Here is a 25,033-nt window from a genome sequence, read left to right as displayed (position 1 = left end):
GTATATTAGTCTAATTTATCTTAAAACAGGATATTTGCACTTTAACAAGCAACAAAACCTAAATGTGATGGTTTCAAATCAACTTTTAAAGATTTTTATATTTATTAGCAAAAATCAATTAAGAGAGGATTTACATCCTGGTACAAATGCTAATGAAAATACTTGTGGATATTCGGGCTTCTGGGTCTTTCCAAAGTAATAACTTATTTGCATTTAATTTAAAAGTTTATAATATTTAAAAAGTACAATAGTATATTTGATGAATTATGTTTCTTAATGGGTTTCATAAATTCTTAAAGGGCGTCTCTTATTTAGGTTGAAGTAGGTGGCTCTAAAAAACAATTTAAAAAGAAGAATGAAGGGTCGATTCCGTCTAAATGTACAGACACAAACAAGCGTGATTAGTAAGGAAAAAAGCAATTTTACTCTTCCATCGAATCATCAAGAAATTTGGGCTACTGCAATAGTTTTTAGATAAAGATTTGAATGAAATTAATTTTGAACAGGTTACCTCAATTGAGGAATTAGTAAAGTTCGAGACCCGACTTTGAAGAAAAATTAAAAAGAGCATTCGATGCTACTGGAATTGTTTGTAAAAATGCGAAAGCGTATTGTTATACGATTTTAGATTTTATAATGACGGAAGAGGCGATCAATCGAAATTAAATATTATGTATGGTAACCATGTGCCAAGCGTCTTTTATTAGCTTATTTTTAATGATTTGGTTTTTTATTTCTTCGTTTGTTTTTTCTTCGTAGTATTATTGTAAAATAATTTACCTTGAAAAACAAAAATAAAACAACAAAATTGTCGTAAATATAATGTAGTATATATAAAAAAAGGTTTACATGTTTAAAGCTATAAACGTGTCTAACAAAACCTACGTATTTTTGGTTTATCATTAAACCGTGCTGAGCAGCTGTTAGTTCAGGCATAAGTTTGGAAAACTTTTGCCTGAACTAACTTAAGGCATTAAATAAAGTTTCCGTTTGGAAACTTAATTTAATGCCATAAATCCGTTTTAAACTATAGAAAACACGAATTTAAAACCTCATAAAACACGAGTTTAAAACCTCAAAAACACGTATTTAAAACATAAAAAAACTCGTGTTTGAAACCTTAGAAAACACGTGTAAAACTCCAGTTAAACTTCCCGTGAAATCCACGTGTTTTTGGTTTACGCCTGGATCGTAACAAACACGTGTTTATACGGGTTTTAATTCCGAGATTAAAACCAGATGTGCCGTCTGGGTACATCATCAATGTATCATATGTACAGACTGCACTACAGTAATAAAAATCTTTGAGATAAATATAGTTACCCTGTAGATTAATGGAGACAAGATCAAAGTTTTGTAAACGATATTATTGTATCAAAGTTTTTAAAAACGGAATCATTGTATTAAAGTTTTGTAAATGATATGATAGTATAGAGATTGAGCAAAAAATATACAAGTTACAACGGAATATGATAGAGGGTAATTTTCAAAAATTTAAACAGTGTATAACTACTGCATTAACTTTTCTCTTGACTATCATCAAAGTTAGTTATTTTAAAGATTTTAAAACAATGATGTCAATAGTTTATTTTAAAGGTACACAACTTATGAAGCTTCACACCTTGAATAAGCAGTCATGATTTTTAAAGCACTCCAAGAGTGACTGCACGCTTATGATTTCGCAGAATGGATTATAATCAAAACCCACTTCAAGACCTTTTTGATTGAAGACTGTATATTTTGATCACTAAACTTTTAGTCAAAATGAGCACAGTTGAATCAGATGCTTATGCGATAAACACTTACTATTCGCAGTCTTTAACAACAGTAGCATCTATACTTTTTTAATTATTTAGTTACTGAATTCTACTAAATAATAATGATATTTACAGCATTTTCATAAGTTTTTTTTAGTTAAAAGTTATATGCTGAATTCGAATCAGTTATCCAGAAAGACAGTAACATTTTTTTAAATCTACATAATTATATACTTTAATGCAGTTCAATAAACAAAAATTTTTTGAATTTGTTAAATTATAATGTTAAAATATTTATTTAATTTTATTTGTTATTATTAATTGTTATTATTATGTCTATTGTGAATAATTTTAACAAAATTTTGAAAATTTATCATAGATTAGACGGTTTTTTTATAAAAGAAACCAAGCAAAGGTTAGTAATAAAAAGTTTGTTGTTTTAAATGTACTTTATTTTAAATCTAGTACTAAAAGTTTCTTAAAAGGTTTTAAAATTTCATGTTTTAATTCGCAATCAAATAGAATTCCATTTGATTGCGTGTGCAAAAGAAATCCTCATTTAAACTGTTGTTCTCCATTGTAGATAACGCTATCTTCATGTAATATTGATATGATAAGTAGGATAAATTTTTTTTTTGATTATCTTGAAGACTTTATGTCAATAAAAAATTTGAATAAAAAAATAAAAATAAAAAATTTATAACGACAGGAGCAAGTAGAAGACAGAAGTCTTGTCACCAAGCCCCTATAGTAAGCGTAAAATATTTTTTTAAAAATGTTCTCATTATATAAATTTACAAATACTCATTATATAAAACAAGTTAAAACATAATTACAACAAGAATACAACAAATTGCAAAAATTAAATAAATACATGCAGTAAGAAATATTACAAGAATTTTTTTTTTTTTATAATTTAAAAATACAAAAATATGTTTGTGTCTATTAATTCAGGTAAATAATGTTTTAGCTATATTTTAAAAACAATTTATCGAAGTTAAACTCTTCATATTTTCATTAAGAACTATGTTCCACAGACGAGCCCAAATATCAAATTGAGTAATCAGATGTTTCAAGAGTCGACTTAGGTAAATAAAAATTATGGATAGAGCACCTCGTTAAGTATTTATGATTTAATTTTAGAAATCGTTTATTAAAGAATTTTGGTAGCATGTCATTTTGATATTTAAGCATAAATAACAAGTTTTGAAACTCGTTTAACTCATAGACATTAAGAGCTTTTATTTCACGGAGTAACGGCTTGGAGTGGGCGTATTTATGCACATTACATATAATTCTACTGGCTTGTTTTTGCTTAAAATATATATTTTTTATTGCTGAACGGCAAGTACTTTGCCGTTCAGCAATAAAAAATATATGTATTACGATTTACTGTAAAGAAAATTCTTTTTATATTGGAATGAGTATAAAAAAGATTCATCAGCAAAAAGAACAAAAATAAAAATATTTGAAGATAGATAAATATCATTCACGTAAACCAGAAATAGTAAAAGTTTAAGAATAGATTCTTGAGGAACTCCGCAGCTTATTTTGTCTAACTATGTACACTTTGAATCATTAGATATTCCTTATTCTCTATTTTTAATGTAACTTTGCAGCTATTTTAAGTTGCTATTTATTACTCCATATGTTTCTAGTTTGTACAAGAGAATTTATGATCAACAGTGTCAAAGGTTTTTGACAAGTCAATAAAGAAGCCGAGAGTATGACTTTTTTTAGGAAATCCATTCAGAATTTGACTGGCTAAATCAGTTACTGCATAATGTGCTGAATGCTCTTTTTGGAAACCAAACTGTTTGCTGTATAAGATATTATGTTTTTCAAAATAACTATACAGTCTGTTATACATAATACACTCTAGCAACTTTGAAAACCAAGAAGGATAGATATAGGTCTTTAGTTAAATAGTATAGAATCGTCATCGTTTTTGTACATAGGGGCTGCTCTTGCTATTTTTAATTGACAAGGAAAAATACCAGTTGTTATTGAAAGATTGAAGATGAGCAAAAGAGGTAATTTAAAAACATCAAAAACAGCTTTTCAAAACATTAACATTAATATCATCAAACCCGGCACTTTTATTTATTTTAATTGCATTAAAGAATGCCTGAAATTCATATTGAGACAGTTCTAACTCATTCATTACATTGTGTTTTTTTTAAAATCGGGTTGAAATGTTTTATTTCCAGGAGTTATATCTGCTGCTAATTTTTTTCCTATGTTTAAAGAAAAACTGTTAAAGTTTTCAGCTATTTCTTTCTTATCAAATATCTGTTTGTTTAATGTCGTGTTTAATGCTAACAAAAAATACATGTTTTGTAAACTTAGAAGCAAGAAATGTGTTTAGAGGTCGTGCAAATCCCGTGGTTTAGATCTAATTTTTGATTTTTAGCTTTTTCTTTCACTGAACAGCTATATAGTAGGATTCTGGTCATTTTTATTTAATGGGCTTTGCATTAATAATGTCAGAGGAGAGGAGGAGTCTTAAATACTTTGACAATTGTTGATAAGGAAGAAGGGGTGCCAACAAAATAAAGGGGTTTGGTTGTTTTTATTTGGAGAAGGTGGATGTGGAGTTGTAAACATTTCGACAGTTGATGACAAGGAGAGAGGAGGAGGTCAGGAAAAATTGACATCAACAGTTTTACTTGTTTTAATAAAGTTTTTAACTAAAAAAATAGGAATAAAGGCAGCTTTAGTAGTAGTTTATGACGTAGCGTTTTCCTGGAGAGAGGTAAACAAATATTGACATTATTTTATAAGGGAGGCCTATAAAAGTTTAACAAAGAAGAAGGTGAGGTAAAAATTGCCAAAAGTTGTTATAATTAATAGTTGTATTTGATATTTACTTTCTTTGTCACCAAAAATTCAAGAATAAATTATAACTGATCGTTGAATAATATGAAGTAAGTAATATGAAATAATAATAAAATAAAACTATGTTTATTTAAATTTAACGTTGTGCATGTTTAAATAAACCATAATTGTCTAATTTTCTGTATATTTTGACTTTCCATTTATGTATCAGTATATGTTTTTTTGCTTTTGAATCTTTAAAAATTCTTCATAACAGGCCTTAGCCCCAATAGCTCTCTAACAATTTTCTAGAAACTCCAATAACATAGACTAACAGTTTGTCAGGGCATGAGTGGATTCAAACCATCTAGTAGGAGGCAACTTTTTTGATTAGCTGGATACAGACCATCAATAGAGGGGGGCAGTATTTGAGTTAATTAATTCGAAAGCAAGCTGACCCATAATTTTTAAATTGGCACCGCACAAATTTAGCATGGTTTTACGTCTATTATAAACAGCCTCCTAAATTGATTTATGTTTTTAAACAACGTGCTGTGTTAAATATATAGATTTCTAACAAAAATATAATCCAAAAATCTAAGAGGAGAAAGAAATGGATTCACTTTTGTGTCAGATCATCCTTTGAAAATTAATGTTTTAAATTGGTTTAATTTTTCAAAATATAGTAGTGGCCCTTTAATAAAGTTGGGTAAACGTTGTATACAACGTTAGGCCAATGCCTAACCAATGATCATCCCTGCATTGGGCTAACATTGAATTTCAACGTTGGGCCAATGCATTAACATGCATTGGTTCAACGTCGGTTCAATGTAGGCTTGCTGTCTGGGTGAAGTAAGTAAGGAAAAGGTATATCGATTATTGATGTGAAATAGATATGTATAGAAACAGTAGGTCTGATAACGACCCGTAATTTACGGATTCGGAAACCTAGGGTATAAGGTAAAAATATAGAAAAGTTTGGTTTGGAATAGGCTGTCTCTTTACGAGTTTGATTTTAGCTAGTAATAATTATTTGACTAGTTTTAAAATCAAATATTGTAAGGCTTTGCTTTTTCCTTATTCTTTTCTAGCAGTGATGATTAGATTTTATATTTAGGGTACATTTTTGATGCGGGGAGTTGTAAAACCCTGTCCTGCCGTGAACCTTATTTGTAAACATCACCGACTAAACAAACTAGCTAAAATATACAGAAAAATAAGATTTGAAAGAATTTTTTTTTCTCTATTTTTTTATATAAAAAGAAGAAGTAAAACAACAAGAAATAAAATATCTCGGAGCATTTTTTTTACGACCTCACCGGTCCTATGGTACTAAAAAAGGTTTAGGTTCACCCCTGCTCAGATCATGCGACTTGTCTTGCATAGCTTCAAGAAGTTAAAACAAAATACTTTAGTTTGATAAAATTTCACATTTATAAAATAATGAAAGTGCTAAACTTAAGTACTTTGTTTTAACTTTTTGTTTTAACATTCTCACTTCTGACTTTCTCTGGTGACAGTTTCATTAAATAAAGAAATTGCTTCAATAAATTATTATTATTGATTGCATTCTAGTTTATTTGAAACTATTTATAAACAAAATTCAAATTGTCAGAAATATAAGGATTTTGAAACTATAAACATTTTGAAAACATAAGCAAAATTTCAACAATTTTTCCAAGACCTTATACAAAAAATATATTATTGCTGTGTTACTATCTAGTCGATATAAATCTACATTCGTAACTTTGATGCGTACAGTTTCATTTGTACTAACATAACTAATATAAGTTAAGTTTGAATCAAAATATATTTGTTTTTTATTAGTTTTTTTCTGTAAACTTTTAGATTGAGAATTTATGGTACCATTTTTGTATGAACAAAAAGATGGTTCTTATACTTGATGGATGGAGTAAAGTTAATGCTGTGAATTATGCACATGCAGTATAGAAATGTTTAACTCATTGACAAAGCAAGCAATGATTATTTTCAACAGTAACAGAAAATAATTCTATTGAATTGTGAAAAGCACTATCATTCCATTTAGACTAACTGGTGTATCAAGGAATTTTTTTATGAAACTCCTGCTCTTTGCAATAACAAATTATAACAATGAGATTTTATTTAGATATACAAAATGAAAGATTTACGAAAACAAGTCAAACTATTACAGAATATGTTTTTTATTTTCAAATAACAATATTATTTACCGAGAAATTAGGCTTCGAAAAAAACAATGCTCCTTTTTTATTAAATTAATCTCTTGATAATTAAAATATTTAACAACAGAGCATTATTATTCAAAATAATCTTAAAACGTCTTTATAATGCTGATACCTCTGTATAAATGAAATCATTGAACATGGCATCATTATTCAAAGTAAGTTTAATATTTAAGTTTTTATACTTTTTACTTTAATAGCCTGATTACTCAGAGATTTAGCATTATTGTATTTTCAAATAGCCTTGTTCTCATTTGTAAATTTAAAAAAAAAGAAGATATTTAAGAAGTTAATGAATTAATTACATATTTTTGTGAATATTGCATTTTTATTAGCACACATATTTCCTCTCTATCACAGAGAGAAAGAGAGACTCTCTCTCTTTATGCTAGTTATACAAGTTAAGGTATATACTTCAATAATACTATTGTATATATTTTGTATAGTCTATATTTTTTTAACCTAACATTTAAGATGAAAACAAGTTTTTTAAAACAAGACCATATAGAACATCTATATTTTTGGTAATTATATTGTTATTATTGTTGTTGTCAAAAAAAAATTATGGTTGTATTATTTAAGTAAATAACTTAACCTATAGCAGTATAAAATTAATATAAAGTATATTTTATTGGCAATAACAAACAAAATCTGAAATCATTTACAATAATAAAAAAGCCACTTTTAATATTATTAGATGATATAAAGTTATGCCAAACTAAAGTAAGAAAATAGCAGCGGTAATTTTTCTTGCGTAAAGCATGCTGAGCAATTTTTAGGAAAATGTTGTGAATACCGTTTTTTAGAGTTGTTGCTTCAGTAATATTAGCAAGGTTTGTGAATAATAACTTACGTAAAAACTTAAGAATTTCGTTCTTTTTTGGTTACGCAAGGTTTGTGAATAATACTTGGCGTAACTTTTAACTTAAGCAAAACTTACGCAAATTTTACTCAAATTTTGGACTTTCGAAAGTGTTGTGACACCTCACCCTGATTTCTTTCATTGCTTGTCTCACCACCTATGAAAGAAAAACCTCTACCTCTATTGAATTAGTGGAAAGGGATTGTCCATAAATTTAGCAACGCTAAGTTTCAATGAAAAACAAAACAAAAAAGATAAAAAGTTTTCCCTCGTTAGCCTCAAGTTAAATAAAAAATTTAAATAGCTTTCTAAGTTTAATGAAATTCGCTGTGTTAAAAAACTTAAGATATGTACTTCTTTTTTTAAAACAAATATAGCGTTGCGTAAGTTATGGACGTTCCCAAGTGAATATATATACATATATATCTACCATTTTAATTAGACGGTATCTCTACAATAAAAAAATTTTTAAAAAGAAAAATTAATTAAATAAAGTGTGCTTATAAAAATGCTAAAATCACTTTGGTTTTGGTTTGCATAAATAAAGTTTTTTTAAATCTTAATAAAGTTTCAAACCATGTTTGCGGACAATATTAATTTATTTTTGCCAAACAACTGCTTTTATAACATTTTTTCTACCTAGCATTAATTTTTATAATCAACTTAAAATCTCTTATTAAGTGGTTAAAGATCTATAAACTCTTTGAAAAAAACTTTTTAAACTTATAGTATACAACTTTTAATTGAATAAGTCAAAACAAAATAATTGACTACAAAATTGTTAATTATTTGCTTTAATAAAAATATTAGGGGAGATGGGGGCGCATTGATCGCCGTAGCAGTGTTTTGAAAATTGCGCAGAACCTGAAAGAGATGTAAAAACTTATTAACTACGAAACACATGTAGAACTATCTGGCTTTTGGAATATATAAATATTTTGATTTAAAAAAATGATAAACATGAATAATTTTAACTTTTAAACAACCCTCTCAAAAGATCAATGTACCCCAAACTATGGGGTACTATGATCTCTGACTTGGGGCACATTGATCTTATATGCGTAATATTATCTAAACGTTTAACACTTCTATAACTAAATCTTGTAAATAATTTAGTCAAAGGGTAATATTGTATAACATATAATACATCTAAATTTTTTAATTATTTTTTAAATATAGCAGTTAAACCCACTAGTCTAATTTTTAATTAAAAAATATATAAATTACAGCAGCTATAAGCTACCCGCTTTATATACGTTTAAAACTTTACAACAACTTGAAATTTATAAGAACTGAAATATAAAGACTGAAATAAGAACACAACTTTTAAGTTTACAAAACTTGTTAAAAGTACAATATTTTGATTAAGAATATTTCATCATTTGTGAAAGTCAAGTTGTGAAGCAGCTTTTGGTTTACATTGTTTTTTATTCCTAAGCAAGTAATTCTTAGTTTCTTTCTTATCTTTTGTGAAGACTTTTTGTTGATTTTTGGTTTGCTTCAAAATTTTATTTTCTTTTGACAAACGAATTTCATTTCTGACAGGAGTATCAGTCAAGATCCTTGTTTTTAACTGCCTACTTTTAACATTTTTTTTTCTGGCAGATGCTTTTGGGTAAGGTTTTAAAACCTCAGGTGAAATTATAGAAGCAACACTTGTTGACACTTTGTTTAAAATACTTGTTTCAATATTTACTATAGCTATTTCAGACTCTATGTGATTAACATGTGCTGGTATCATTTCAGATTCCATGTTGTTGACAGGAGTAATAGTAACTGTATCTGGAGCAGCTCTATCTGTAACTGATGATGGTAAATATTCGTCATCTTTGAAAATTTCAGAATTGAATGGCTCAATGCCAGCTACTCTAAATCCTGTCTGTATATTAGATGGTGAGAAAGCTTTTGTATACGGTTCTCGAACTATTGAAACAATATCATAAATGGTCATTGGTCTTGGGTTTGAAACCATCCAATTATCACATGCAGAATTGTAAAACCTTTTCAATGGTCCAAAAACAGTTCTATCTAATGGCTGCAATTTATGGCTGCAATGGGGAGGAAAACTTATCATTGTAATTCCGTGTTGAATTGCAAGCTCCAAGCCTTTAACAGAAATATGACTTTCATGACTGTATAGAAGTAACAAAACTGGAGATTCCTGAGAACAGTTTGAATATTTAACAAAATGTTTAATCCATTCTATGAAAATTTCTGAGTTCATCCAACCAGAAGGATTTGCAAATCCCACACATCCAGGAGGTCCTTCCTTAATCATGTAATCATGAAACTTTACCCTAGGAAAAATAAATAATGGAGGAATGGAATTTCCAATAGCATTAGAGGCACAACATCCAGTTACCAATGTTCCTCGTTCTGCAGATGTGATTCTTCCAACTTGTTTGCTTCCTCTACCAGCTAAAACCTTTACCGGCTTTTGAACGGTTGTTAAACCAGTTTCATCAACATTATATATACAGTTAGGATTATATTTATATCGATTGCTTACCGTTTTTATATTTTGAAAAAACTCTCTTACAGTGTGTTTGTTAAAAGCTGTTGATCGAGCGAAGCTCGTTGCTTCAGGTGTTCTTAGAGACAACTCTGGCTGTCTTTTCATAAAACCTTGCAACCAATCAATGCCTGCAATTTTATTTTTGATCCATGATGATGGGCATATCTTATTGTTTTTTAAAGCAAATTCATATGCCAATAATCGCGTTGACCTAGTTGAAAGGCCATAGTTCATTTTTGATGCAATTAGTAAATAACTTGATAAACTTTTTTCATCTTCTGCTGTAAAAACTTGTCTATTGTTGTAGTTAGGCTTGAAAGCTTCATTTGGATTAAGCCTCTTTTTACGACAATATCTTTTTAAAGTCATTCTATCTATGTTAAACTGACGTGCTACAACATTCAGTTGTATTCCTTCTAAAACTTTATTAACAGCTACTTTCATTGTTTCACTTGGTATAGCAACTTTATTTGTTTTTTTAATTCTATTTCTAACCATTTTAAGATCTGTAAAAAAATATATCAATAAAAACATATGTTTTTAATAAATGCTAATATTTAACATAATAATATTATGTTAAATATTTTTTAATTATTATGTTAAATATTATTCTTTTGATATTATAAAATAATAGTATTATTATTACTAGCTTATAACATAAGTAGATTTAAAAAATGAAATGCTAAAAGCTATTGTTTGTTTATATATAGTTTTTTTTAAAATTATAAATACAATTCCATTCGTTTAACTGTATTGCTTATAAACAAAAACATGGGGCACTTCGTCTTCTATGGGGCACTTTGATCCTCCGATCAATGGGCCCCGCATAGTCAAAGATCAATGTACCCCAATAGGTATAGGTAACATATTGGTAGCAATATCTACTGTATAAATTGCAGCCAAATAAAAATTATATATTATATTATACACCTAACACTTACAAATTTAAAATAAAATTGTTGTTAACCCATACAGACATCTAAATAAAAATATATTTGAATTATAGTACGATTTAAAAAAATCACTTTTTATGACGAAAAACAATATTTTCTTTATTTTTTTTGACGCTGATAACCTTATGAAAAAATATTACGAATAATCAATTAGGGAAGCATAATGGTTAATTAAATTGCAACCTCACTTCTAGTAAGGCAAAAATGAACGAGTAAAAGTTAAAAGATCATACTGCCCCGGCGATCAATGCGCCCCCATCTCCCCTACATGAAAGCATTTTTGAGCTAATTTGGCTCAAATTTGTTTGTTTTTTTTTTCATTCTAAAAAGTACTAATTTTAAGATCAGATAAAATTCAAACAAATAAAAAGACTTTGAAACTACTCTTCTTATTTTTTCATAGCTATATAAACCATGCAAACTATAAAAAATATAAAAAATACATAAACTATATAAAAAGTTTTGTTTAGAAATAAAAATGATTTGGAATATCTTTCACCGATATTGAAAAAACACCGAACACGTTTTTTATACTTTTAGAATTGCTTTTACATTTACAAGATATAAAATAATTTAAATTAATTAAAATAACTAGATTAGTTTGTTAGATTAATTTTATCGTGTCAGTGGCTTTTGTTTCAAAAATGTACTTTAACTTTTTTGTTGTAAAAATGACCAACCACTGTTTTATAAAAAAAAGTTATCTTACTCAAGTATTAACAAATAAGTATACTATTCAAATAACTATATCTAAAGATGGTTTATATTTGTTTAGTGTTATATTTTTGAAGGGTCAATAATGTTTATTCCTAATACATCAACAACGTGGTGTTTTATACTTCACACTTAGTTTATTTTGCAACTTATCATTTCACACAAATCATTTTGACTTTTATTTAAAAACAGGGTTTTGTTTTTTTATGACTATGTTTAAATAAATGCAATAATCCTTTGAAATTTTTCTTTAGATTTCCTATGACGTCGTTTATGAAGCAGTTGATAATCAAAACCCTAGCACGTGACATGGGTTCAATCGGAAGCCGCGTCTCCAAAGTTTATTTTTTCCGTAAATATGTTTTTCAGAGCTTTTGAACACGTGTAAAGAAAGTTTTTATATTTAAGTGTTAAACACTTCTTATTTTTACAGAGTACTTGCTGCAAAGCTTGAAAAAAAGTTGAATGAGCAGAAAATCAACCTTTAAAGACGAAAAAGAAAGTAATTATCAGTATATTCAAGGTAGTATTTATAATATTTACCGATGGGGAGGTGCTCTATGGCAGTGAAAAAATGTACCATGGGGCAAAATCTTGCGACTACATTAGATACAATGTGTTTTTTTTACCACTTAGAATCATCATTACTTTGCTACAGTCAACGTGTATCATTCAGTATTCTTCACTTAAATCAGACCTTCCATAAAAACACATAAAATAAATTTTGCTCAGTAAATTATTTAGATAATTTGCAGCAAATTTATTTTAAAAAAAAATGAAAGTATTAACGAATCAAAAGGTAAGATTCTTACAACTTATCATTAAAACTGGCTATTCTTTCCAATACGGAAAAAAAAAGCATTTATGTCTTTTTTTTTGTATTCATATCTAACTCTGCGTCTAAGAACGCGCTGTACCTTGCTTTGATTAATAATATTAAACCTTACTTTGTTTTGATTTATAAAATAAAAATATTTAGGTTAAATAGATGATTTTTCTTTATTAGTAGTAATAATTTATTTAGAAAACTAAATATGTTACCAATTTATGCTATACTTCCTTTTTTTACATATAAATCAAAACAGATACTAAATCTCTTTTTCTTTAACAAAAAGGCGTTATTCTTTTTTTAGATATAGTTGTAGAAAATTGGTAATTTTGCATTTTGTTGCAAAATTTTCAATGTTCTACAACTAATGTTAGCAGTATTCCACAACAAAGAATCATATTATTACGCAGCAAAAAGCATCAGTATTCCACAAAAAAACAACATCTTAAAACAAAAGTAATAGACGAATAATTTATTCTGCCATTGGTTGTTCGGCTGTTGTATGTATATATAACCAACACTGACATCGCTCTTCGCTTTTGTAAGTATGCGTTAATTATTTTTATTAATGTTTTTAAAAAATAAAACAAAACAACTTGAAAAAAATTTTTAAGACACACCATATTAGAAAAATTTTGGGGTTTAGAAAAATGACGAAAGAGCGTATCGTTTCAATCTTCTTGAAAACTAAGTCATAATATGTTTAAGTTTAAGTTATAAAAATTTTAAATAAGAAAATTTAAAGGGCAACTCGAAACATTTTAAAAACTTTTTGTTTTAAGTAATTTTCAAGTATTTTAAGTCTTGATTTTAAATTTTATTCTTAAAAGTAAATTAAATAAAAATATTATTGGTATTCGTTTCTTGGCACACTTAAATATATAATAAACTATATTCTTGCATTTTTTTATTATTTTTTTTTGGTTATCTTTTCTTGACACACTTAAATATATAATAAAATCTATACTCGTTTTTTTTTTTTTTTTTAAATTAAATTTAGGTGCCCCAAGAAGTCCTTACGATTTTATAACAGAGCACCGCGGAAGTGTATTTGAGTAACAGAGCACCGCAGAAGAGTATTTGAATAACAGAGCACCGCGGAAGAGTATTATTACGCCCCCTTCCTTAGTGATGTAATAAAATTTGGCCTGAGGTTGCGTTGAATCATGGATATCCAGCATTTGAGACAAACGCGCTAACCATTGCGCTGATGCTGCTCCTTTTCTGATCTTTTAGGTGGCTAACTTCCAGACATGAAGCGAATTCCAAACAATTATTGCTTTATACTTATGCAAAATAAGGACGCTTTGCAAAAAATTTTACGTTTCCCAGTATAATATTTCAGCATTTAAAAAGTGTGTCCATAAAAAGTTTGAACTCCCCTCATTTTAAGTGGTTACAAATTATATATGGTCATAACTTTTGAACGCTGAGAGGTTATAGAGGAAAGTCGGGTAGTTGGGTACCCGCGCACTTAAAGAAAAAATATGTTTACACATATACTAACAAAAAACAAAAATCTTTTTTAAAAGTGTAAACATTCATCTATTAAATTAAAAACAAAAAAGTAATTAGAGGAAGTTGGGTCACAGTGGATCGAAATTCTTTATTTTTGAAATTGAGCAAAACCTAAAATATGTATTTTATTTTTTTCAAGCCTAAAGGATTGAGATATATGTCCTTCATGATAATAAATTATTAAAACCCAAATATTTATTATCTAACGGCTCACAGAAATTGAGTTGTGTTACGTTGTTTACTGTGCCACAGTACTGGGGTACAGTGAATCAATTAACACAGCTGTGAATTAATGATAGTGAATAACGGCATAGCCAATTAACTATGATTCTGAGCCAGAAAAGAAACTGTACACTTTACTTTTGACATACTTTTATTAGTTAGATAAGTATAAAATTGAAAAAATAGACATTTTGAAAATTGAGAAAACAATAAAAAAATTTTATTGATAACAAAACTTATAAAAATATTTTAAAATTCAAAAATCATTCAAAAATTATTAATTATAACATAAAACTAATAAATACATTTTTATGTAGTTTGTTTGTTAAAAATGCATGAATTTTATCTTTAAAATCATTGATGGGGTGTAGTGAATCAACCTATTCCCTGCACCCCAGTTCACTGTACCCCACCCATAACAAATCAAGTTTAAGTCTAATTTTTTGGGACATGAGTGTTCTTAAAAGAAAAGCTAAATTTCTAAAAGGAAGCATAAATATTAATAACTCGAATAAAAAACCTCAACTTTTAAAATTTTTTCAACCATGATCTCAAACAAACACATGACGGTAAGAAAATTTACTTTAGTTAACAAAAAACAAAAATTGGCTACCAAAAACCGGTAGTTAAAAATTATGAGGTACTAACTGTATCAAGATGAACAAAATCCTAATCTTTGAACAATATCAAGATGAACAAAATTCTAATCTTTGAGAAAAAGCCTCTTATTCACTGTGCCCCTCGATCCACTTTACCCCTACTTTCCCTATCGATTACCTTAATAATATACAAAATATAAAAGAAAAAAAAGTTAGAAAAAAAGGATGTTTCAAAATTGGACAAGTAGTTTAACCATGATTTTTCCTCTTTTTTCACCAGTGTGGCACAAATACAATATATAATTATTTAGCATTGGACTATTCATAGCATATTAGAAAAATTTGCCTTTAAAAACTGCTTTTGATAAATAAAGAATGGGAATGGATATATTATCATTTATAAACATTAGTTTTTTACTAATAAAAATAAACACTTTAAAAACACTTCGTTAAAATCTAAGGTCTTTTTATTGGTAATAAATGAACAACTATTGAAGGTTTGTGTATTATATTTAATTTAATAATATTTATATAAAAAAAGATAAATAAAAACGCGCTGCTTTCCTAACTCCCGATTTTTATGGAGACAATTATTATATATTGATTAATATAAATAAAAATAAAAAATAAAAACAACAAATATCCACTAAAAAAAAAAAAAAAAAAAAAATAAATTCGAAGACTTGGTAAAAATCACAATTCATTGAAAACTTGAAACAAAACGATAATCAAAACAATTGTCAAACTAAAGTTAATCACGATAAATTATTACGAGTATTTACAAAGGATGACGCCTTAAAAACGTTTCTGCAAAAAATTGAAAAATAACATCGTATGATTCATTAATATCAGATTCAATCGAAAATAATGCTTCACATAATCTATCTTTTGACATTTTTGACTTAAAGTAACTTTTAATTCCGTTGAGACACGGAAAAGAACGTTTGGCAGTAGAATTAGTTGCTGCCAAACTTTAAATATTCAAATGAAAAGTCTTCATTAGGATATATTTCAATTAGATCATTTTTACGTAACCAAAGCACATATTATTTAATGATGTATCTTTATTTTGTTTTTAAAGTAGGGATCTTTTATTTCCATTTTTTTTACTTACACGAATAATTAATGATATTTAAAAAATTACTTAAGTATTATTTTATGAAAAAGTTAGTTACATAAATAATTATAAGCGTCTTCTTTCCTTGTCTACTTTTTTTATATCTTAGATTAAATTTTCAGCGATTTTGAATAAATATTTTCGACAAAAAAAAAGCGTTCAAATTGAATTTACATTTACAATAAAGTAAATAGTTTTTATGAAATGACTTTTACTTTAAAAGCAAGTTTTTTGTTTTCTTTTGTTTTTTTATGTACATTTAAAAGTAAATTACTTTTTTGATGTGATTTTCTTTAACATAAATTACTTTCAAATATAACTTGTGAAAAAGAATATCGCATCAAAAAGTAATTTACTTTTACATGCAAAAGTATTTTTACATATTAAAACTAACTACATTTTCAAATTACATAATTTAATATTTACTCCAAATGTAATTTACATTTATATTAGGGGTGTACCGCTTCTATGTATATTGTTTGCTACTAATGGTTTGTAAACCAATAGTTACAAAAGCTAAAGAAAATGCAAAAGTTTACCCGATTATTTTAAGTGACATAATTCAAACATTTTTAAATTATCAAAAAAGATATTAAAAAAGATATTTGAAATCTAATATATCAAAGGCCATGTTTATCAAATTCCGTTTTAAATTTGCCATAAAATTTTTCAAAGTGCAGTTTAAAACGAAGTTTTGTTTTTCATTAAAAATTGGATAAAATTTTTTCTAAACAAAAGGTCCCCGATATTGAATTTAGTGCGAACTTAATTTAAGATGTATGATTGGAACGACAAAGTTCTTCTCTTGGTAGAATTTCTATGAAAGATTTCATTAAAATAGGATTGAAACGTTACTAGAGATAACCCACATTTTACTTTGAACATAAATAGTAAAAATTGATGAAATAAAAGCTTATAAATATTTAAAACTCTAAGCTGACGTAAAAGAAGTTCACATTGTTCATTTCTGGTTGCTGCAAATATTATCCTGCAAGCATGTTTTTGTTTGTTATAAATATTCTTTAGCTTAGTGTGATTAGAGCTACCCCAAGCAACGTTACAGTACGAAAGATAATTGTCTATAAACGAAAAATAAAGATTTTTTAAAGACTCAATATTAAGAAAAGGTTTTGTTCAATAGAAAATAGAAATATTTTTTGAAATTTTACCTTCAATATATTTAATATGAAATTTCCATGACAATTTTTTATCTAAAAGCACTCCCAGAAAGTTTGTAGTCAGTTCTCTTTTAATTATTATGTTGTTGATTGAAAGATTCGGTAATTTAAGAGGAATATTCTTGGCTTTACTAGACTTATGGAATAGGATAATTCTTGTTTTCTTTGCATTTAATTAATGACGCTTACTTATCAACCACTCATTGATCTTATCTAATTCTTCATTTACTATTCTAAAAAACATAAATTTCTTTGTGAGAATAAAATAAGTTAGTGTCATTTACAAATAAAATAGTATTGGATATTTTTGAGGCTAAATATAAGTCATTTACATAAAGTAAAAATATTAAGGGTCCTAAGATAGAACCTTAGGGTACCCCCCAAATTATTAAAATGTTTTCTGAGTCTTTTGATTTATTAAGTATAAATTGCTTTCTGTTAGTTAGGTATGATTTAAGCTTAAGTAAACTTTGATTTTTAATACCATATTTTCCTAGTTTTTTCAAAAGTATCTTATGGTTTACAGTATCGAAGGGTTGAGATAAATCAATATAAACCCTTATTGTATAGCAATCACTATTAAACCCATTTGATATATGTTTAACCAATTCAATTATTGCATAGTCAGTAGAATGGTTTTTTTTTTAAACCGTATTGATTAAAGTATTACATCTTATTTTCAGTTGAATATTTATAAAGTCTGTTATACATAATGCGTTTAATTAGTTTCGAAAAGCAGGGCTACACTGAAATTGGTCTATAGTTTGAAACATTAGTCTCATCACCAGATTTAAAAATCGGGGTTATTTTTGCAATTTTAATTTATCTGGAATATGACCTGATTTAAGTAAGAGATTAAAAATATGGAATAACGAGGGTTCAATAATATCAAAAACAGATTTTATTACACTAACAGTCATAGTATGATATTTTTTTATCCAATCGACAAGTTCTTTAAATTGGCTTAAGGAGCTTTCATTGATTTGCCTCATTTATACTGTTGATTTGAGGGTATCATTATTTAAAGTAAACCTACCAGTAATAAGAAATATAGGGAATTGATCAGTTAAGTCTGTCCTGATTATACGAGTTTTATAACGGCTATTATGAAAATTGTTAGTTATTTCAGTATCTAGTAATGTCAATGATATTTTAGTTACTCTTGTTGCTTTGTTAATAGTCGGGATAAAGTTGTATTTGAGAAGAATACTAATAAGATTATTTTGCTTCACTATTTAAAGCATGGTTAAGCCAATGGTAATATCCCCAACTACATAAAAATGCTTCCGCAATATATTTTCAGAGTTTAAGTATGTACGCAAATAAGTTTTGAATATTTTTAACCTACCAGCTGGCTGTCTATAAATAGCATTGATAATAATATTTCTTCCTAACGTGTTTATTATTTCAACACATGACGACTCACAATCTGTATTGTTTACATTAAGATCTTTACGTTGAATAAAACTAATGGAATTGTGAATGTAAATGCTAACAACACCACCTTCGCATATATTGCGCATTTGATGAACTGATGCATAGTTCGTTAACTCAAAATTAGAATTATATTCATCTCTTTTTGCCAAGTTTCAGTGAAACACTTTATTTTAAAATCATGATTAATTTCCTCCAATAAACATTTAAAGTTCTCAAAGTTTTTATTCATAATTCGAATATTAATATGCAAAACTGAAAATCTATTCTTATTCTCACGGAGATATTGAGTAGATTCAGATATGGAATAATACTCACTTTCAAATATGTTTTTAATATAATTGTCGGAGTAATTATTACTAAAGGTTGAGAGATTGTTCTCCATTTCTAAAGGTTAAATTAAAATCTTAAAAATAAAGTATTATTAATAAGATAAAAAAAGATAAAAAAAAGTACCGTTAAAAACTAAATGGAATATAAAATATTTACGTTGCTTTTGGTAACCATTCGCAAACGATCAACTTGTCGTATAAAATGTACGCAAACTTCCCAGCGTCTCGTGCTTTTTTCATGCCCACTCGTAATTCTTTTCTAATAAGTGTCGACTCCCCACTGGTGGGGTAATACGGATACTCATAATATATTTGATACATATATCACACTTATTGCTTTTCATGAATTTAAAGGTCAAACTATATTGGTTATGACTAGCAGTTTTCTTTTTCTTACTGATACAGTCTTCTTTTTAGTTTTGTTCTTCTCTTTTTCTTGAAACCTTGCGTCAACATCTTGAGCTGTTAAAACTCTGCTCTTTTTGGCCAGAAGACTTTGATACATTGTATACGGACTCCTCTTCCTTAAAAAGCTGTATGGCAGTCATTAATTAGCTGTGATTGTATGTACCTATAGTCTTGCACTGATATTTTATTTCAGGCATGATAGTTTATTTCAGTCTTATTATTTTATATAAAATATTATAAAGTTAACTTTAATTATGTAAAATATAATATTTAATTATAAAGTAAAATACGGTAATAAAATAAAACGAGGAATACAAAAATTAAATATGAAATATTTAAATGGGAGTTAAAGTTTTACCCTTGCGATTCAATGAAAACAAATTTGAACTATGATCTTAATATAAATAGTTCGGTAACATTAGATAAAACTATTATATGTCGCTGGAAAATGTATAATACTATATTTAAAAGCAAAAGTGACCTAAAGTATATAAATAAATGTCATGCAGCTTATGATTTTGTAACAAACTTCTATAATGTTAATAGGATTTTATATATTTTATATATATCCATTTTACCCCACTATCATTTGTACCTGTATATCCATTTTACCCCATTTTAGATTTTTGTTTACTTATCAATATGGGTTAGAGAACTTATAAATTAAATTTTGCATGTTGTTACATGATGGTCCAACTAATAAATTTACATCATTATTCTTGGATAAGTAATATTACTGAAGTCTGCAGACAAAATTTTATTTTTTTCAAAACAAATTATTTTACATTTTAACTATTCATGTAAATCAAATATAAACATTGTTAATGCTAAAAAAAGAAGCTTATTATGTGTATAAACTGTTGGTTTCAGGTTTCAACATTATGTAGAGATAACTTACTCCATGCATACTTATTGAATATATCCATTTTACCCCAACAATCCATATTACCCCACCCTACCCTACTCTTTTACTTGTTTGTTCTAAATCGCTTTCAAATTTTTTCATTTTAATTAGGTTATTTGTATTTTCTTTTTTGTACTTGACAAGTCTCTCAGTGAATATTCTCAAGTTTCCAGCTGTTAACCTTGCGAAGCTTTTTTCTTGTTTTTTTTTTAAGTTTTTTGATTTTATTTAAATTTACATTACTTTGCTTGTCGAGTATATCCGCAACAAATTTCTCAATACTTTATAAAATATTTAAAGTATTAAAATACTTTTTTGTTGTTTCAAATTAAACTCACATTAGAAACAAACGTCGGTTCGCTAAAGATATTGAACATGTTATGAAAGGCTAAGACATAGCACAAAACTATCTTCAGAAACACAAATCAAATATAAAATGTACAATAATTATAAACTCTTTATCATAAATTGTAACAAAGTTTAACTTAAATAGTGGGTTATATATACACATACCACAAAGTTTACGTTTTTTTATCATAAATATATATTTTATTCCATTAGAGACATACTGTTAAACATTTTCAACAGAGTAGTTAATGACTGGCATTTTATTTATATATTTTTAAAAACTTTGAAAATATAAATATTTTTCTTTTTTGAGCTTATATCTAACGGTAACAGGGCTACTTATGTAACGATAGACTTAACTTACTTAACGTAAGTTTTACGTCGTATCTGCGCATGCGTTACGCTTGCGCGGAATTGACGGTCTGGTAAAATTGTACATTATTAACTAATTTTATTTAATAATCTATAGCTAATGCATACTTTATACCATAGTTTTTCTTAAAAATCTCTCTTTATTTTTTTTTTTAATTTGTTTGATTTGGTTGACGTCAATGGTGCGAAAATAAGTATTATTAAAATTAAAAAAATAATTTTTTGTTTGTATTGCAAACAGTTTAACAGGAAAATTATATTTTTACAATATAACTAAATTTTTTTTTAAATTGCATTAGAGTAACTTTTTGATGATAACTGTTTAGATGGTAATAACTGTTTAGAAATATTATTTTTCAATGCTGGTTTCAGGTATCTCTACAACGAACGCTTGAATCGCTCTCAAGATCAGAAACATTTGATTGTGGGAGGTTAAGAGAAGTAGCCAACTATAAATTTGATGAAAATATTCTTATACATATTAACGGAAAGAGCTGTGTTGCTCTTAAAGTTAAATATCATCAAACGAGTTACATAAGTTATACAAAGTGTTTAGCAAATCAACACAAAGGTCAGCCTAAAGTTCAATATTACAATAAATCTTTTCATATATTTTCAAATGAAATAATAATAGAAAAATTAATTAAAAAGAAGAAAATCATGTTTATGTCAAAGTTGTTTAGTCTGTTTCAATCGTTTATCGTGAAAAAAATATTGATGCCAGTAATTATAAAGTGTCCCGTTAAAATTCAAAGACTCAAGCAGCTTTTCCACAATTAATTTTCCACACACCTGGTAAAAGAAATTCAAATGAGTTAGTTTTTCTTGAAAATCTATTAAGTTGCCATTTTGCTGAAAAGAGCCTTGTTTATGATAATGAAATATCACAAAGTAAGTTTTCTCAAACAGAACCTTTGTCGGATTCTGATAAACCTCAAAATGTCAACTATGAATTTGTTGATACGAGTAGCATATATAGAACAGCATTGCATTTTTGAAATATAATAAATACAACTTCTGATTTCTTTTCAACATGGCCTTCATTATCTTCTGAATTCTCAGTTAAAAATATAGAGAACATTGTACCACCTGAATTATTTCATTTTTTTGTTTGGCTGTTATGTATTGATGATGAACCAAAAATTGAATCCTACATATGTATAGAGAAAACCATTAAAAAAAAAGTTTTATCTTTAATTCAAGATTGCATTTATATAAGTTCAAATGGGCACAAACAAACACCTAAATCTGTGGCATTGTCACAATGGCAACAAGGCAGATAACTGGATCAAAAGAGCTGATAAAAATTATAAAGTGATCAAAACAAGGCTTTTGTAATTGTTATCACCATAAATTAAACAATAATATATTCAAAAAATCAAAATAAGTATACAATTTATCTTAATAATAGCTTAATTTTTTTTATCTGGTTTATTATATTATATTAACATTATATTATTTTAAGATTTTTCGACTTCAACCCTCAATTTATATGGAGACTTACCACAATATTTACTTAAAAAAGTTTCGTAAAAACTATATCTGAAATTTTTGCTGGTGTGAAAAAGTTATGAAGCAGTTGAGTGTTAATACGTCATCAAACCAATAAAATCCAAACACCAAAAAATTTTACTTTGCTTGATAAAGTTGATAAAGTTTGCTTGATAAAGAACGTAGAATATCAACGAACTTAAGTAATAAAAAAAGCAAAAAAAATATTTTAACCACCCTACCAAATTTTTTCCAAGTTTTTGGCGGTCATTGACCGTTGACTAGCGATTATTTTCCACGATATAGAAAATAAGAGGCGCTCAAGCTGATTTTAAGTTTACCGCGCCGACCTTTTCTAATTTAAAACCAGAAAGGGGTTAAAAATTCTTAATAATGTAAGTTTTAAAAGGTATGTTTTTAATAAGAACATAACTGAAAATAATAATTTAATATCTGAAATAATACATTTCATATATGTTATGTATATAAACTTTATAAAAAGTTAAAGTACTTAAAATAAAGGTAATAACCAAATTAAACATTTCCAAACTCAGTCAGCTGACTGAGCTCACGAGAGCTCAGTCAGCTGCATCTTTTACAGTAGTTTTACCAACTGAATAAAAGCACCAATTGCCAAAGACCAAGCTTCAACCTACACATCACCCTCATCACCATGAACAGCCTTAAGCTGGATCGCACTCTATCACCTCGTCCTATATTCTTGAAGTTCGAACTTTAAATTTTCATTGCAACCTTCATCGTCCCAACCTTTTGTCAAAGTAACAATCCCTTTTTATAAAAGGCTGCAAACTACACGTAACTAACTAAAAACTGGCAAGTGGCCTACTAACACTGCCCTTCTGTTAACTTTTATCGAAATTGCACTGACTCGATTCTCTCTGCATTACTTCATATTTTCATTACCCTTGTACATACGTAATCCCAATATACTCCCACCATTATATTCAATGGGTTTACCTTCCTTACTCTCCAAACCATATTTTTCACAATGTTATTTGACAAAATGAAGACTCACTACTTCCTCATTGACAAACATGTTGTCCACGTGAACAGATTTGCCCCATTTCACCAGTTCGTCTTAATCAATAAAGGCACTCACAATAGATTTCATGATCATTGGCGCGACATTTAATCCAAAACCAAGTCGTGCCAATAAATACTTTTTGTTTTGAAACATCACAGTTTGGAATGCTCAAAGAGATTCCTTAGTTTTTAACCGAAGATAAGCTTTGCGTAAATCAATCATTTCAGGTTTATTTCCCATTGTCTAAGCTTATCCATTTTCTAAGCTTCTCAACACACATCTGCATCTCTTGTATACGTCTCAATGAAACTGTTCCATGCAAGGGGTCATTTTTTCATAAAAGGATTTAAACCTTTTCAATTGAAGCACACCAACGGAACTTTTGTAGCTTGATTTCGAAACGCAAAAGCAACAGCATCATCAATGCATACATGTTTCAAAGCAGTCCTTACTTTGGGTAATATAACATCAATTTGATCCATAAAAGCTTAAAATCTTAATAATAAATACTCGAATAGTCCAAGGACAAACGCTAATTGAACAGACTCTTCAGACTATTTAGCGAGATAAGCTAATCGTTTCAAGTAGGCCAAAAACACATCAACTTTCTCTCCAACATTTGATTTTTGTATTGCAAAAGTTTTAATGCAGCAAAAACATCTAAAGAGAGTGCTGCTAACAAAACATCCTCAAACTCTTCTTCGTCTTGCTTATTTTCAGCGTTTAAAGCACCATTAACTAAATAAAAAGTACCTCTTAGAAAGATTGGAAGACTAACTCCAGTTTCACATTGTGCATTTCTGAATTCACTCTCGTTTGCTATATCTGAATTCAAGCGTCCAAAATTTCATCATACGTTTCAAAGATATCCAATAATTTAATACTTGAATCCATCCCCAGTTAGCTGGTATTTTTCTTGCTCAAAATTAAAAAAATTTTTAAAAAAAAATATCCTTTCACCTTGAAGTCCACTCATCTTTACAAAAGTTTTACATCAGTTTATAAAAAACAACTGTCCGCAAAAATTAACTTGACAAAAACCGCTTAATACATAATTACAATAAAAATAAATAGGAGCTATTATTTAATAGAACCCACGTAATTGCCGAAGAGTGTTTTTAAATTTTCCACACCAAGTTTACATATATTTAATCATAATAATAAAAAAAAAATACATATTAATATATATATATATATATATATATATATATATATATATATATATATATATATATATATATATATATATATATAATATATATTTTACTGTAACCCGCAGTACCAGGAATTAGCTAAATGCTAATGTTTATAATTTAATTTAATATTGCAACTCTGAGTTTCATGTGTTATGTAATAGAATATCACCGCACCTTAGAATATCACCGCACCAGTAGAA

General features: G+C 27.6%; 1 protein-coding gene across 1 annotated transcript; it reads right to left on the bottom strand.

Moving 5' to 3' along the window:
- Positions 1-9,036: 9,036 nt before the first annotated feature.
- Positions 9,037-24,119, bottom strand: LOC136075948 (tigger transposable element-derived protein 4-like). Its single transcript, XM_065789398.1, has 4 exons — positions 24,009-24,119; positions 19,056-19,124; positions 18,652-18,853; positions 9,037-10,679 (listed from the first exon to the last, which is right to left on the bottom strand). Exons 1-4 carry the CDS (start codon positions 24,117-24,119, stop codon positions 9,037-9,039), a joined length of 2,025 nt encoding a protein of 674 aa, XP_065645470.1.
- Positions 24,120-25,033: the final 914 nt, after the last annotated feature.

Source organism: Hydra vulgaris, chromosome 02, assembly GCF_038396675.1.
Source record: "Hydra vulgaris chromosome 02, alternate assembly HydraT2T_AEP".
Taxonomy (NCBI): Eukaryota; Metazoa; Cnidaria; class Hydrozoa; order Anthoathecata; family Hydridae; genus Hydra; species Hydra vulgaris.
This window is presented reverse-complemented; position numbering and strand designations above follow the sequence as displayed.